The sequence below is a fragment of the Callithrix jacchus genome, chromosome 10, assembly GCF_049354715.1.
Source record: "Callithrix jacchus isolate 240 chromosome 10, calJac240_pri, whole genome shotgun sequence".
NCBI lineage: Eukaryota > Metazoa > Chordata > Mammalia > Primates > Cebidae > Callithrix > Callithrix jacchus.
The window spans coordinates 111562674-111580160 of record NC_133511.1 but is presented as its reverse complement, the minus strand read 5'-3'; the positions used below and the strand labels follow the sequence as shown (position 1 = coordinate 111580160).

Sequence of the window (17487 nt, the reverse complement as noted above, 5' to 3'; positions counted from 1 at the left end):
TATGTTGCACACCAAGCTTGAGTTTTCTCAGGCTTTAGATATAGGAACTGTGGGCTGGGCACCATGGCTCATGCCTATAATCTTAGCATTTTGGGAGGCCAAGACAGGTGGATTGCTTGAGTTCAGGAGTTTGATACCAGCCTGGGAAAGATACTATACCAAAAATGTTATATGCAAAATTATACAAAATTAGCTGGGCATGGTGCCATGCACCTGTGGTCCCAGCTACTTGGGAGGCTGAGGTGCGAGGATTGCTTGAGCCCAGGAGGCAGAGGTTGCAGTGCACTGAGATAGTGCCATTGCACTCTAGCCTGGGTGACAGAATGAAATCCCTTCTCAAAAAAAGAAGAAAAAAAAGACATAGGAGGATCTAAAAAAAAGAAAAAATAAGAACTGTGTATATATGCTTGTAGATTGTGAATGATTTGAAGAACTGAGATGATTATATAGTATTTGTCTGATAAAGTGTGACATTGCCAGATCACTGATCTTCAACATCTTTTTACAGAGGATATATTTAAAGTAGGCCCTATATGTAGTCATTTTACCTTAAATGGACCTTTCTTGAAATTGACTTCCCAGTCTGTTGGCAGCTTGTAACCTGAAAATATCTGGAATTGGTGCATTTGCAGGGTGGCAGTGAAAGCTGGTTCACAGATAGCAACAATGCCATTGCCTCCCTGGCTTTTCACCCTACGGCTCAGCTCCTGTTGATTGCCACTGCCAACGAGATTCACTTCTGGGATTGGAGTCGACGGGAGCCCTTTGCTGTGGTGAAGACAGCTAGTGAGATGGAACGGGTCCGGTGAGTGCTCTGCCCCATCAACATTATCTGATACAGGACTGACATGATAGAGGACATTCTACTGGCTGTCACCTTGGAAGACAGGTTGTTATTCCTGCTCAGGGCAGGTTGTCATCCTCAGCTCCTCCTATTTTTTTTTTTTTGAGACAGAGTCTCAGTCTGTCACCCAGGCTAGAGTGCAGTGGTGCAATTTCAGCTCACTGTAATCTCTGCCTCCTGGGTTCAAGTGATTTTCGTGCCTCAGCCTCCTGAGTAGCTGGGATTATAGGCGCTCACCACCACACCCGGCTCATTTTTTTGTATTTTTACTAGAGACAGAATTTTACCATGTTGGCCAGACTGGTCTTAAACTCCTGACCACAAATGATCTGCCTGCCTCAGCTTCCAAAGTGCTGGGATTACAGGTGTGAGCCACCCTGCTTGCCAGCCCCCACCTTTTTCTTTCTTTTTTTTTTTTTTTTTTTGAGAGACAGGGTCTTGCTCTGTTACCCAGGCTGTAGTACAGTTGTGCAGTCATGGCTTACTGCAGCCTTAACCTCCTGGGCTCAAGAAATTCCCATCTCAGTCTTAGGAGTATCTGGGACTACTATGCAGCCACTCTCAACTAATTTTTAAATTTTTTTATGGAGATGGGGATGGGTCTCACTGTGTTGCCCAGGCTGGTCTTGAACCCCTGGCCTTCAGTGATCTCCTGCCTTGGCCTCTCAAAGTGTTGGGATTATAGGTGTGAGCCACTGCACCTGGCCTCCTCCCAATTTCTAAGCAGCTGGCTAATCAGCTGAGAGACATTCATTTTGTTCATTTCAGCTTTCCTTATTGGCCTGATCTTCTGGTCTTTGGAGACCAGGGCCATTAGACTCTCTTTTAGTTTCCAAGCTAACTGTGTTTGGGATAGTCCTACTTTGGGAAAACTTGAAAGAATTTTGGGTGGTATTTTAGATAGCTCGGTGGGTTGTCTGTGTTTATCAAACTGGAGAGATGGAGATGTAAGCATGTAATTGACATTTATTTAGTCCTCAAGATCAAAACATATTTATCTGTATTAAAGTTGATGTATTGTGTTTCTTTGGTCCTCTTGGATTTGCAGTTGAATACAGGCTAATTTTCTGGTTTCAGCTATGTTATTTAAGACTGGGACTGTTCATTGCCACTAAGATTCATGCTTCTTGCTAGTGTAGCTGCCATTTGAGGGAAGAACTGATCCTGTGGCAGAGATGAGAGCATTATATGCTCTACTGTTAGGATGGGCTCTTGTATTTGAGCAAATGTGTGCTTAATGTAGGTGTTTCCTGGCACGGAAACCCTAGGTGTTTTTCATGTGAAATCATTATTTTTGTGATATACATTCCTTTACTCTGGCAAGAAGTATTGAGCATTACTGTTTTAGCCTCTTTGAAAGTTTTGAAAGTCTTGAATGAAGTGGATACCTGAGTGATACCACAGTTACCAGTAATGATTGCTATAAATTCGAATACAAGTTTCCTCTTCTCAGTTAACATAATTTCTCTATGCCTGTCTTTGTTTCTTCTTTTGTGATTTCAGTCTGGTGAGATTTGATCCACTTGGACACTACTTACTCACAGCAATTGTTAACCCCTCTAATCAACAGGTAAGTTAGTCGAGCAGTTCCAACTTCAGCTAAACTGTGAGTTCTTTTCTTAACTAGTATTCCAATTCTGATTCTATTGGATTTTAATTCTCAATACCCAAGTCTTTCTTTCCACTTAAGATTTAAAACTAGCTTTAGACTGTATGTTCAGAGTTACAGCCATAATCTTGACAGGAGAGTCGATTCTGAAACCCTCCAGCGATCGCCTCATTAGAAGTAACCCTTATCATCACTAGACAGTGTTGGATAGCTTGTCACTCATGTGCCTCTGGCTGGTTGACATTTTGCTTCCCCTCACTGCTTCTATGTCATAGGGAGATGTCTTTTGTAAGACAGTTGGTTTGTCAGCTCTACTCATTCAGATATACTGCTAATTGGGAGTGGAAAATTTAATACCATGTGATTATTCTGAATCTGAAGCCAGTTGTTAGTGCTGCAGGGGTAGAGAGGTGTGTCCTATCTGTGAACATCATATTCCTTGGATGATTGTCAGTGGTTAGTTTTTCTTGATTTACTTGGAGGTTCTACTTAACTGCCTTGCTCTACCCCCTGCCCCATGCTGGTCCACGCTGCAGGGTGATGACGAACCAGAGATCCCCATAGATGGAACAGAATTATCCCACTACCGTCAGCGTGCCCTCCTGCAATCACAGCCAGTTCGCCGGACGCCTCTCCTCCACAATTTCCTGCACATGCTGTCCTCCCGCTCCTCTGGCATCCAGGTGGGAGAGCAAAGCACAGTGCAAGATTCTGCTACCCCCTCACCCCCACCGCCTCCCCCTCAGCCCTCCACGGAGCGCCCCAGGACTTCCGCTTACATCAGGCTCCGACAACGGGTCAGTTACCCCACAGCTGAGTGCTGCCAGCACCTTGGGATCCTGTGCCTTTGCAGCCGCTGCTCTGGCACTCGAGTTCCTTCCCTCTTGCCACACCAGGACAGTGTCCCCCCTGCTTCTGCCAGAGCTACTACCCCTTCCTTTTCTTTTGTACAGACCGAGCCCTTCCATCCCCCGGAGCAGGCCTCGTCAACGCAGCAGGACCAGGGCCTCCTGAACCGGCCGTCTGCCTTCAGTACAGTCCAGAGCAGCACTGCCGGCAACACGCTCCGCAACCTCAGTCTGGGTCCTACCCGCCGCTCTTTGGGAGGGCCTCTGTCTAGCCACCCTTCTAGGTATCACCGAGAAATAGCTCCTGGGCTGACAGGATCTGAGTGGACCCGGACAGTACTCAGTCTGAACTCCCGCTCTGAGGCGGAATCCATGCCCCCACCCAGGACCAGTGCCTCTTCGGTGAGTTTGCTGTCTGTGCTGAGACAGCAAGAAGGTGGCTCTCAGGCATCTGTGTATACTTCAGCCACAGAAGGGAGGGGTTTTCCAGCATCAGGGTTGGCAACCGAGTCAGATGGAGGGAATGGCTCCAGCCAAAACAACTCAGGCAGTATTCGCCATGAGCTTCAGTGTGACCTGAGACGCTTCTTTTTGGAGTATGACCGGCTTCAGGAGCTGGATCAGAGCCTGAGCGGGGAAGCTCCCCAGACCCAACAGGCCCAGGAAATGCTCAACAATAACATTGAATCTGAGAGGCCAGGCCCTTCCCACCAGCCCACCCCACACAGCAGTGAGAACAACTCCAACCTGTCCCGTGGCCACCTGAATCGCTGCCGTGCTTGCCACAATCTCCTGACCTTCAACAACGATACCCTGCGCTGGGAAAGAACCACACCTAACTACTCCTCTGGCGAGGCTAGCTCCTCCTGGCAGGTCCCCAGCTCCTTTGAGGGTGTGCCATCGAGTGGCAGCCAGTTGCCACCTCTTGAGCGGACTGAGGGCCAAACGCCCAGCTCCAGCAGGCTGGAGTTGAGCAGCTCTGCTAGTCCGCAGGAGGAGAGGACTGTGGGGGTGGCCTTTAACCAGGAGACAGGCCACTGGGAAAGAATTTATACCCAGTCCAGCAGATCTGGAACTGTGTCACAGGAGGCCTTACATCAGGATATGCCTGAGGAAAGCTCTGAGGAGGATTCACTCAGGAGGTAAGCAGTTGCTTTCCTGTCTTCTGCATCCCTTGCTTTTCTCCTTGTATAATTTCCTGCAGTCCTATAGATGTTGTGGCTGTATCTGGAGTGTCTGAGACCCACGCATCTGCTTCTGATCTCCTCATTGCTTTTTCTTGGAAAATCTTGCTCCGGTGGCAGAGATAGGATAGGGCCTAGCAGTATGAGTCAGTTGGCTGTGCTAGCTCTATTTCTGGCTAAGCTCAAGGTTCTGGCTTTAGCCTTGAAAGGAGAGTGTAGATTAGGTTAGAGAGGCATGAAGAGATGGAAGCATTGACTTTCTCTGCCCGGCTTTTTGACCTTCTTGAGACATAGTATGTGCAGGACTACTTATTGTGAGACAAAACAATGTCCCAGAGTGCCCAGGAGTAAGTAAAAGAGAACCCTGCATGTTACAGATTAGTATATTGGCTCTTCGCTGATTGTGTTGGTTTGGACAACTGAGTTCATTTCCTCATCCTTATCTTTTGGAACACTGCAGTTTAACAAAGGGAAAAGAAAAAAATTGTGTATATATATATATATATGTATATGTGTGTGTATGTATGTCAAGAAAAGTTCCAGTTTTTTAAGAGATACTTGTTTTTGGACAGCATATTAGTTGCTCAGTTGAGATTCTCTGAATGGATATTCCAGATGGACATTCACCTTGGGGTGGAGAAGAATAATTCATGGAAGGAAGGACTCTCCATACTCAGATTGGCATCCTAGCCAACTCTTTGATGGAAGAAACAGAGTGGGTGTAGTTGACCACCCACCACATGTTCCATGTATGGCTATGTGCGCATCTATCTTGATTTATTAGGGACTTCTTTCTGTAATTTGGTAAAGGTCAAATCTAGCATAATCACCAACTCCCAGAATATGCCTTTTGGATCCAAACAGCATATTGCGCTGCATTACATCCTCTGTTGAAGCAACTGAAATTTCTCTGACATAAGCTTCGCTTCTAACAAGGGTGGGAATATGAATTATGCACATAATGTACTTGTTATTTTGGGAGGATGCTTTAGACAGTCACTTGGTCAATAAGTATTAGTTGAATGGTTACAAATTTTGTAGCACTGTGCTAGGTGCTATGGAAATGCAAGAGAGGTATAATACATGGTCTTTACCCACCTGAGTCTACAGTGTTACTGTGGAGGCAAGACAATGAAATTGATCAAAAGTGTAGATGAGCAAATGCTTCATTATATGGTAGTGAAATCCGATGTAGTCTAATTTCAGAGAAAGGGAAATATCATCCAAGAAGGCTTTGCAAAATCAAGTCTTGAAAGATGGGTATGATTTGGAGAGGGAAAGACCTTTTTATTTTATTTTATTTTTTGAGACGGAGTTTCGCTCTCGTTACACAGGCTGGAGTGCAATGGTGCGATCTCGGCTCACCGCAACCTCCGCCTCCTGGGTTCAGGCAATTCTCCTGCCTCAGCCTCCCGAGTAGCTGGGATTATAGGCACGAGCCACCATGCCCAGCTAATTTTTTGTATTTTTAGTAGAGATGGTGTTTCACCTTGTTGACCAGGATGGTCTCGATCTCTTGACCTTGTGATCCACCCGCCTAGGCCTCCCAAAGTGCTGGGATTACAGGCTTGAGCCACTGCGCCCGGCCTTATTTTAGGGAAACAGCACATACTAAGGGAGGAAAGGGTATGGTACATGTAGGTTCTTAGGCAGTTACTAAGGACTTGGGATGGGAAACAGAGGGTGACTTGACTGGCTGTCAAAGATAAAGTAGAGAGGTTGCTAACTCTACCTATATGCTTGAAACCAGGTCTGGATTAACAGCTCCTCAATTCCTGGTTTTGAAATACTGTGCCTTGCATAATGGTCCACATCAGGAGCCCGAGCTTCTGTTCTTCCTCTTTGTCAATAGAGGTGAGAAGGCAGTCAGCACAGTGCATGACGTGTAGGAGGCACTTAAAAAGTTTATTAAAGATCACTGTAAAAGGACTGTCTTCAGTTACTGCTCTAAGACACCAACCAATTGTACCGGTGCGCTCTAGTTAGCTTTTGTCCATTCTGCTCTAGTAGGACCTCTTCATATGCTGTTCTGAGAAATACCTGAGTGGTTTAAAAGAAACTCTAGGCCAGGCATGGTGGCTCATGCTTGTAATCCCAGTACTTTGGAAGGCTGAGGCGGGTGAATCACCTGAGGTCAAGAGTTCGAGACCAGCCTGGCCAGCATGGTGAAACCCTGTATCTACTAAAACTTCACAAAAATTAGCTGGGTGTGGTGGCTGGTGCCTGTAATCTAGCTACTTAGGAGGCTGAGACTGGAGAATTGCTGGAATGTGGGAGGCAGAGGTTGCAGTGAGCTGAGATCATGCCACTGCAGTCCAGCCCAGACAAAAACAGCGAGACTCTGTCTCAAAAATAAAGAAACTTTATTGTTTGATGATAATTAGAGATACCAGTACTGTCAGGAGCTCATACCTGTAATCCTAGCACTTTGGGAGGCTGAGGTGAACAGACTACTTGAGGTCAGGAGTTTGAGACCATCCTGGCCGACATGGTGGAACCCTGTCTCTACTAAAAATACAAAAATTAGCCAGGCGTGGTGGTGTGGGCCTGTAGTCCCAGCTACTTGGGAGACTGAGGCAGGAGAATTGCTTGGACCCGGGAGACGGAGGTTGCAGTGAGCTGAGATTGCGCCACTGCACCCCAGCCTGGGTGACAGAGCGAGATTCCATTTGAAAGAAAAAACAAAGAGAGATACCAGTTTCTCAGGGCCTATTATGTGTTAGGTATTGAGTTCTTGCTTTGAAATAATTACTTCTGCTTTCAACAGCAACTCTTTGCAAGTCAGGTATTCAATTTCCCATTTTATAGTTGAGGAAAGTAAGGCTCAGGGAAGTCAGTTTCTTGTTAAAGGTCACATAATAGGTCTCCTGAGTGAGAATTTGAACTCTGGTCTTCATGACTAAAGATTTATGCAAGTTGCCCTTCATGGCATTTTCCTTAATATAACTCCTTTTTTTTTTTTTTTTAAAGACAGAGTTTCGCTCTTGTTGCCCAGGCTGGAGTGCAGTGGCATGATCTCAGCTCACTACAATGTTTGCCTCACGGTTCAAGCAATTCTTCTGCCTCAGCATCCTATGTAGTGGGATTACAGGCATGTACACCTGGCTAATTCTGTATTTTTAGTAGAGATGGGGTTTCTCCATGTTGGTCAGGCTGGTCTCGAATTCCTGACCTTAGGTTATCTGCCCACCTCGGCTTCTCAAAGTGTTGGGATTACAGGCCTGAGCCACCACACCTGACTGAATACTTCATTTTCAAGTGAACCACTTTTTTTTCTTTAAATTTGTTGTTATGGAAATCTTCAAACATATATAAAAATAAAGAGAAAAGTATAACTGAACTTCCATACACCTATAACCTGACTTCAAAATTTATCAGTGCTTGGCTAGCTTTCTTTAATTTATATTTCATCTACTCCTCCCACCTAGATAGCAGATAATTTTGTCTGTAAATACTTCACTAGATTTTCTAGAGCGACGCTGTCCAATAAAACTTCTTACACTGATGGAAATGTTCTCTGTCTATGCTATCTAAAATGGTAGCCACTAGCCCCACATGGCTATTGAGCATTTGAAATGCTTCTACTGTGATCTGAGAAAATAAATGTAATTTTAAAATTTCTAATTAAATAGCCACATGTGACTAATGTCTATCATATGCCTAAAATGTTATTAATCGTTTAATAAAGGCTGGGTGTGGTGGCTCATTCCTGTAATCCCAGCACTTTGGGAGCCTGAGGCGGGTGTATCATGAGGTCAGGAGTTTGAAAGCAGCCTGGCTAACATAGTGAAACCCCATCTCTACTAAAAATACAAAAATTAGCCATGGTGGCATGCACCTGTAGTCCCAGCTACTCAGGAGGCTGAGGTGGGAGAATCGCTTGAACCTGGGAGGTGGAGGTTGCAGTGTGCCAAGACCACACCATTGCACTCCAGTCTGGGTGACAGAGTGAGACTGTCTCAAAAAAAAAAAGTAAGTGATTATTAATAAAAATAATCGTTTTCTAATCATATGCATCAGTGAAAACCCATCTCTACTAAAAATACAAAAATTAGCCAGGTGTGGTGGCACATGCCTGTAGTCCAAGCTATAGGAGTCTGAGGCAGGAGAATCTCTTGGACCTGGGGAGTGGAGGTTGCAGTGAGCCGAGATTGTGCCGCTGCCCTCCATCCTGGGTGACAGAGCAAGACTCCGTTTCAAAAAAAGAAACCAAAACCAAAACCCAGAAACTGTTAAGGGTGTACCAAACTTTTTTGTTTAAATATAGCTTTCTTTTATGTGCCAAAAAGTATATGCATTGTGGTTTAAAGTTCAACCATTACAAAATGTGTATTATGAAAAATGAAAACCCTGGTCATCTCACTGTAAACAAATTTATATTTATGCTTTTTCTTTTAAAATATACAAATAACTCAGGGTTTTCATTGTAAAATAGTATATTAATACAGTAGTTACATTATGTATATGGAATCACTTTTAAATCAGCTAGGATGTGGTATGTCATGAGGGCTGACAGCTGTCTCAAAAATGAGGTATGTTGTAAAATATTCCAAGTGCATACACATTAAAGGACCACCATTTGAATGACTGCATTCTGGTGTAAATCATGAGTCTCCAGCTGATGAGCCAGCCCTTGTTTGTAGTTCTCCAGCAGGTGTCACTGTTGGGCTGCTGCTGCTAGGTTGGGATGGCTGGGAAGAAAAGATGTCCCTACTGTTTGTGTATGAGGTTGGCTTTTTTAACAAAGCCTATTTTTGGAGATGACTGTTGTTCCTCAGTGAGTGGAGTTCACAAAAGGTGATTTTATTTGAAAGGAGAAAGTTTTGTTCATTGGCCTTGTAGTGGGAGATAGGCTAAGGAGAGATGTTTGTATCCTTGGTGCTGCTGGGATATTTAATAGTGTTTGCAAATAGTGAGGGTATTAATAAGCAAACAGTGTGTATTTCAGTGTAGCTCTGTGCTGCAGAGTGGTAATAACCAGTATACAGTTTGTCTCCTTTTGCCTGTGGGCAGTGGAAGGCGAGCTGTCTTTGTATAATAGTCTTACACTACTTTGCAACTTGAGTGGCATGCCCTTGCTTCACTACAAAGAAATGACTTCTCTGTGGGAGTGCATGATCCAGAAGATCAGGGTATTGTGGCTCCCTGCAGTAGGGTGCCCTTGGCCTTTAAAGGCTGGTATTAGGAAAAAGAAAATTGTTTCAATGGCAAGTTAAGACTGGAGGGAACCTAGAACTTTTGAAATCCAGTCTCTTTCTGATGAGAAAACAGATGCAGAGAGAGTAAATGACTTCTTAAAGAGGTGTTTATAAGCAAAGGTGGAATTCGAACTCCTGGGCCCTGAAGAGGGCACCCTTTCCTTCAGTTCTTTTGAAATCAGTGCCTTCAGACACCAGTTTTCTTCCTCAAAACCTCTGTTGTTCATGTAGGTCATTGCCTGAGGTGACTCTTCAGTAAACTCTTTTTTTTTTTTTTTTTTTGAGAGGGAATCTTGCTCTGTGGCCTAGGCTGGAGTGCAGTGGTGCGATCTTGGCTCACTGCCACCTCTGCCTCCTGAGTTCAAGCGATTCTCCCACCTCAGCCTCCTGAGTAGCTGGGATTACAGGCACGTGCCACCATGCCCAGCTAATTTTTTATATCTTTAGTAGAGACAGAGGTTTCACCATGTTAGCCAGGCTGGTCTCGAATTCCTGACCTCGTGATCCACCTGCCTTGGCCTCCCAAAGTGCTGGGATTACAGGCGTGAGCCACCACACCCAGCCTTAGTCAACTCTTATTGTAAGAAATTGGAGGTCTGTTAGATAATTTGTAATTATTATTTCTGGGTAGAGTGGTAACCAACACAGTGCTTACAGTAGAAATGCTGTTTTAGTTATTTGCCCATAGAACTAAATTGATTAATTTTAATAGAGTGATTCCAGTTAGGGATGTTCACTATTAAAATCTCAGCCACTGAGAGAGATAAAAATTGGTCTCAGTCTCCTCCTAGAAGCACTAATTCTGTATTCTCTCTCCAGGTAGTTAAGAAAGCCTTGGGTCTGGAGTATTTAGTAAGACTGAGTGTGTTCTAAGTATTTAGATCTTTTTCTCTCATGATAGATGAAGACTGGGGATGTACATTGATGGCCTTAGTGTGAAATGTGGCCAGAACATTCAAGGTTAGCATTAGAAGCCCTCATTGGATTGCTGAGTTTCTTAGACTTTTGTGGAGGAACAGTCTGAAGCCCTTTGAAGCTTCGTGGGCCACCACACTTATTTGTTCCCTTAGTTCCAGTCACCTGGAGTTTCTCCATGGAGGCCTCTGCCCAAACATCATTGATGGTGGAAAATAAATGGGTGTGTCTGTGGGGCTGATTGTAAGTCCACAAAAGGGAGTCGGCAACCTAAAAATGAGGAAAGTGGAAGTCTTCTTAGCCTGACTGGTGTAGAAAGGGGTCCAAATATAGTAGTTTTTCTGTGCCATTGACCTAGCTGGGTCTGAAGAGTTTTGATAGCTAATTTCTCCCAGTTTCTTTGGATGGGGAATATACTTAATTTATTATTGAAAACCCAGTACAGCTGTCACCATTTCCTTTGGGAAACCTTCTCTGACCTCCCCAAAGAATAACTTCCTTTTCTTTGTTGCATGTGTACTAGATACTTCTTTGTGATATTGCACCCATGACAGAAAATTGTTGGTTTACCTTTCTGTTAGTGAGCTGCCTGAAGACAGTGATCGTGTCTGTATGTATCCCTTCTGTACCTAGACTACTACCTGGCCACACAGTAGGTGCTCAGTAAATGTTAGTTGAATTGAATAAGTAGAATTGAAATTATATTCCCTATGATTTCATATGCAGTATAAGTCCTGTTTGGCCTTTTTAGCAAAAAAGATAAAAAGATCTATTATTATGTCACATCATTTGGTCTTACAGAGTCATTGGCTGAATAAATGAAGCGGTATTACCTAGAGTTGTACGAGGAAGTAACGCTGATGTTTCAATGTTCTGTGTTCTTAACCTGTGAATGGGTTGCCCTGAAGCCTGTAATAAGTCTATTGCATCTGGTCCAGTATGTGTCCTTCATATTAACTTCAAACTGATGACTCAGGGCCTGCACCTTCCTTAGCAGCACTGGCATCATATACAGCCTTCCTTTTTTTTTTCTTTTTTCCTTTTTGGTACCCCATTCCTGTTGAATACAGCTTGCTCTTGAGACCATTTTGTTGGTCTTTGGCTTGGCATCTCAGTAATATCTCAGCCAGTCAGTGCTGTTGGTATTTTTTTTCTCTATAAAGATTCTTCTACAATTTCTATGAAGGTGTACTCGGTTTTGATTTAGTTAAAATATTACATGTGGATGATCCCAATTAAATGAAAATTGTTTCCCACTGATGCTTTATTTTTCTTTAAGTTTCTGTGGAAGACTTTTATTAAATTTGCTTAGAAATAGTATTTTTAGGGTTTGAGAAAATGTGTGCTCTCATCTTTTGTTTTGGAGTCTGAGCATCATTAGAAAGAACTTTTTAAGTTTTGAGATGCTTGTATGTCCTTTTTTTGTTGTGGAGGTCAGAATCCTGATGTTAACAGGAAGTTTTGCTTTACCTCTAATTATGCAGGGTATGAATAGTTGCCCTTGAAAAAACTGGTGGAATTGTCATCTTTGGTATTCAAGATAAAATAAACCCTTCCTAACTTCTGAGTTCTTCTTACTTAGAAGTTTGGCATTTAAGGATAAATAGGGAACAGTCCCCAACCGTGAGAATTTCATTTGTGATACAGGCAAATCATGACATGTTCTTTCTGGGAAAGAGGGAGGACCAAGTATTGGGAAATAAAAAGGAGACAAAGCCTGTGGTGGAATTAACCAATTTGTCTTAAGAGAGATAAGGGAAAGGAAGCTGGGGAAGGTAAACTTAGGCCTTAGAAAAGGGTACTGAGGGCTGGGCATGGTGGTTCATGCCTGTGATCCCAGCACTTTGAGAGGCCAAGGTAAGCAGATGGCTTCAGCTCAGGAGTTCGAGACCAGGGCTGGGCAACATAGTGAAAGCTCATCTCTACAAAAAGCTAAAAAATTAACTGGGTGTTGTGGCATGCGCCTGTAGTCCCAGCTACTCAGGAGGCTGAGGTGAGAGGATTGCTTGAGCTTGGGAAGCTGAGACTGCAGTGAGCCGTAATTGTGCCACTGCACTCCAGCCTGGGCAACAGGGTGGAGACCCTGTTTCTAAGGAAAAAAAGAGGGAACTGAGGAATATGCACAAGGGCTGCTCCACACATGAGTTTTGTTCTTCCTAATAACCCTGAGAGTTGGGCTTATAAACTGTGATTGATCCATGCATCCATTTATTCACTCATTCCATTAACAGATGTTTACTAAGCACCTGCACATACCAGGTGCTATTTATTTTATTTTATTTTGAGATAGAGTGTCACTTTTGTTGCCTAGGCTAAAGTGCAGTGGTGCAGTCTCAGCTCACTGCAACCTCCGCCTCCCGGGTTGAAGCAATTCTCCTGCCTCAGCCTCTCCAGTAGCTGGGATTACAGGTGCCTGCCACCAGGCCTGGCTAATTTCTTTTGTATTTTTAGTAGAGATGGAGTTTCACCATGATGGTGAGGCTAGTCTTGAGCTCCTGATCTCTGGTGATCCGCCCACCTTGGCTTCCCAAAGTGCTGGGATTACAGGCGTGAGCCACCACACGCGGCTGGCACCAGGTGCTATTTAAATGCCAGCAATAATTCTTTCCTTCTAATGGGAGAACGGCAACTAAAAAAAAAGATAGTATACCAGACTGTGACAAGTTCTATGGCAAAAAAGAGAAATGTATAAAAAATATAGAGGATGCTGCAATTTGAAATAGGGTCACCAAAAAAGTCTTGATAATGTTACACTGGAGCAGAGGAGACCTTCAAGAATTACAAAAGCAAACTCCATCGACATTAGGGGAAGGACATTTTAGACAGAGGAAAGGGCAAATGCAAAATCCCTGAGATGCTTGGCAATGTCAGGCAGTGCAGCTGGAGCACAGCAAGGGGGGATGGAGTGATAGAAGTTGAAGTTGGAAAGGTGACAAGGATGAGATTATGCAGGGTCTTCTAAGCCATTTAAGGGATTTTTTTTTTTTCCTCTTCCTTTGAGAGATTTGGGAAGCCATCAGAAGTGGAGTAGCACGATCTTATATTTTAAAAAGATAACTGTGGCTGCTGGTTGAGAATAGACCTAGGAGCTAAGTAGGGTAAATTAAAGCTAGGCCAACTCCACACGCATTTAGTTTGATTTGTGTCTTGAGACTGTGTTGAAAACCAAGGAGGAGTGACTGATTCTGTCAGAATAAAAGAGGCCTTAAATGTTTGGATGAAGAACTGATAAATGGGTGAACAAATGAGTGAATGAATGAATCAGTTCTCTCAGCAGACATATTACCCGCAACAAAGCCCCTCCACTCTTCCCCAACCTCCAAATAAGAAGGCATGTTATTGAAACTGAGGAAGAGAGAGCTTGAAAAATTTATAGTAAACAAGAGATCATAAATGGAAACGAAATGCCTGTGTTTTTGCTGCTTACAAAACTATTGCCAATTCATTTGTAAAAAACAAACATTACAGAAATGTGCGATTATAGAAATTGAGTATCCTCTCAAAGCCACTGCTCAGAGATCTGCTATTAACAATTTGTGCATGTGTTAATTCCAGAATTTTTTTCTATGCTAATGAAAACACATTTTTCCGTTTATTTTAATTCTTTTCCTTTTTTTTTCTTTTGGGACAGAGTCTTGCTTTGTAGCCCAAGCGGGAGTGCCTTGGTACGCTCTTGGCTCACTGCAGCCTCCACCACTCTGGTTCAAATGATTCTTGTGCCTCAGCCTCCCCAATAGCTGGGATGACAGGTGTGTGCCACGACACCTGGATAATTTCTGTATTTTGAGTAGAGACGGGGTTTTACCATGTTGGCCATGTTTTTTTTTCTTTTTTACAGTGTTGCAGGATCTTTGCGTACTTGAGCGTTTTTAGAAGATGAAGTTCTAGACGTGGAATTGCTAGTGCCCAAGAATATGAGCATTGTTAGTGGTAAATGAAAATTAATTGTGTAGTATTCATTATTACTAATATAAGATATATAAAGTATTTCCTATTGCCTGTTTTATTTAACTGAACGTTATTTCATAGATGAGAACTCTTAAACCTTTTTTTCCTCATAAGCTCTTAAGTTTTATCAGTAGTAAATTTTCCTACTACAGGTTTTCAGGAGCTTCCTTCTCAAGTTTTTGAGAAAAACTTTGTTTTATTAATTCTAAATGACTGCCACCTTGAGGTGTTAGTGTACATTTCTTCTCTGACACCCTTGTATGAGAAAAACATAGCCCTGTTCCATCTCTGATAATCACATACATACTGGCTTTCGTCTACTTAGTCTTCTGTGTCTTACTAAGTGGAAAAATCCAGGCATCTCCTGCCTCTTCATAAGACAGTAGTTTACTTACTTACTTATTTATTTTTGAGACATAGTCTTGTTGCTCAGGCTAGAGTGCAGTGGCACAATCTTGGCTCACTATAACCCTTCGCCTCCTGTGTTCAAGTGATTCCCCTGCCCCAGCCTCCCAAGTAGCTGGGATTACAGGCACCCAATACCACGCCTGGCTGAATTTTTGCATTTTTAGTAGAGACAGGGTTTCACCATGTTGACCATGTTGGTCTCAAACTCCTAACCTCAAGTGATCCACTTCGCTCAGCCTACCAAAGTGTTGAGATTACAGGTGTGAGCCGCCATGCCCAGCCAGCAGTAACATTTAGATATCTAATGCATTTGTCATTGGGATGGTTAGGCAACCCGTTTTCTCTTTGGCAATATGGCAGTGAGGATAGAGGGAAGGAGGGGTATCATTCTGTTAATCTTTCTTACCTTGTTGCTCACCTGCTTGACTAGGTCACTCTGTTTGAGCCTCTGAATTCTGTGTGTGTTCCCTGCACTACCCTCTATATCAGGCATTGGCTTTTTCTAAAGGTCAAGATAGTAAATATTTTAGGATTTGGAGGCCATACAGTCGCTGTTGCAATTACTCAGCTTTGCTGTTGTAGTATGAAAGCAATCACAGACAATATCTAAATGAATGAGTGTGGGCCTGCTCAGTGGTTTACGCCTGTAATCTCAACACTTTGGGAGGCCAAGGCAGGAGGATTATTTGAGGTCAGGAGTTTGAGACCAGCCTGACCAACATGGCAAAACCCCTCTATTAAAAATAGAAAAATTGGTCAGCATGGTGGCAGGTGCCTGTTTTCTCAGCTACTTGGGAGGCTGAGGCAGGAGACTTGCTTGAATCTGGGAAGTGGAGGTTGCGGTGAGCCGAAATCATGCCATTGCACTTCAGCCTGGGCTACAGAGCGAGATTCTGTCCCGAATAAATGAATGAATTAATGAATGAGAGTATGGCTGTGTTCTAGTAACAATTTATTTATGGAGACAAAAGTGATTTTCATATAATTTTCACAAGTCATAAAAAATTATTTTGATGTTTTTCAGTGATTTAAAATTATGAAAACTATTCATAGCTGGCTTTGGCTTGCAGGCTATAGTTCGCCAATTCCTGCTTTATAGGAATGTGATTTGGAAGAGTCAGGTGCTAGAGTAATAGAAGGCATTATGACAGTGAGGGCCCCAAAGAGGTTGTTAGGGGACTCCTGCACTTGTGCTTGTTCTCTCTCTTTCCTTTGGACTAGATGCTCTAAGTATTGGCTCTTATGGGATTCTTTGATGGTTAAGAGCAGGCATAAATGCATAAAGAATTACTTGTTTCTTGTGCTATCTGGCCTGAAGCAAGGTTCTCCAGCCTCACTTTCTGTCTTTCTTGGGAATCGCGTGCAAATTAGGCGGCTCGCCCTGGTTGGGAGGGCATGAGCCTCCAGGGCCTCCAGGCAGTATGCTTGGCAGGCAGCCCTTCCCCCAGTGCAGGTCATGTTAGCACCTGCTAGGCTGATCTAAATTATTTCTCATCATTCCTCTCTCCGGGCTGAATGGCATAGAGCGTGCTGTGTGCTTTGTATACACCCTGAAACATGAAAAGATGTAATTGCTTCTGTCAGCTCAGGGTGTTGGAGCACTCAGGGACTGCAGTGAAGTCTGTATGTATGCTACAAATATGTTGGGAGCAATTTCCCGTGTACTCATTCTTCCTGCTTCAGATCCCCTTCTCTACTGTGTCTATTCAGAGTAGTGCTCTAAAGTGTGCGTTGGAGGTTTTTCTAAGACAATAACAGCAGGTGTATGGGATTCTGTTTGCATAACATATTTTGCTTATTGTAATTGTTCCGAGCCCATTAGAACTGTGCAGGTAGCGTCCTCTCCTCCTCCTGGATTTCTTATACATTTATGAAGGGGTTGGGGGGTGGGCGCAGGATCCAGTACATCTTATTTCAGTTCTTTCTTGGAAGCATTCCTGACAACATGTTTGTGTGAGGAAATTTTGCTTTCATGGGTGGGCCTGTTGTTACATTAACCCAGAGATTGCAAAATAGTCCTCAAGTATGTTTGTTTGCCTCACGGTGTTTCTAAAAATTTTGATTTTTTTTTTTTTTCCCACATAAATTCAGATATCTGGATTCTGTTGAAAAAACTGGCTCACATTCCCACATTACAGTCAGCAGGAATTGAATAGGACAGCAGCTCCTTTTGTCAAGGCATGGGCTTTCTTGATGCCTTGGCCTGTGCTAGGCTGATGTCATGTTTCCTACTTAAATCCAATTTTGTGTACTTGCCATTGCATTAGCTCAAGCAAAATGTGTTGATGGTTAGTTAGGTGTGGGTAAATATTTCCCAAGTGCCCTACCACTTGGCTCCACCAGGGGGAGGCACTGGTCATTGCAGTACCCTCTCCACCACCCCACCCATCCTGCCTAATTCACCCGCAGGGGCTCCCCCTGCTTGCTGTAGGCTGACATGCTGACAGCCCCCTCACCTGAGAAGCTGCCTGATTTTTAAATAGCAACAATTAACAGACTCCTCTTCTGTTTCCAAAGGGGGAAAATGGAGGTT

The 17487-nt window shown here is 43.5% G+C and overlaps 1 protein-coding gene across 8 annotated transcripts in view; it reads left to right on the top strand.

The window, feature by feature from the left end:
• Positions 1–17487, top strand: part of AMBRA1 (autophagy and beclin 1 regulator 1) — a 205002-nt gene that overhangs the window by 43966 nt on the left and 143549 nt on the right. For 4 of the 8 annotated variants that reach the window (XM_035262527.3, XM_035262525.3, XM_078340929.1 and 1 more), the window contains exons 5-8: positions 633–805; positions 2348–2414; positions 2990–3136; positions 3407–4443. In XM_035262527.3, coding sequence (XP_035118418.1) covers positions 633–805; positions 2348–2414; positions 2990–3136; positions 3407–4443 — 1424 coding nt within the window. Of the gene's footprint in view, positions 1–632; positions 806–2347; positions 2415–2989; positions 4444–17487 lie in introns of all 8 variants that reach the window. The other 4 variants (XM_035262523.3, XM_035262521.3, XM_035262522.3 and 1 more) reach the window with 1 other exon arrangement.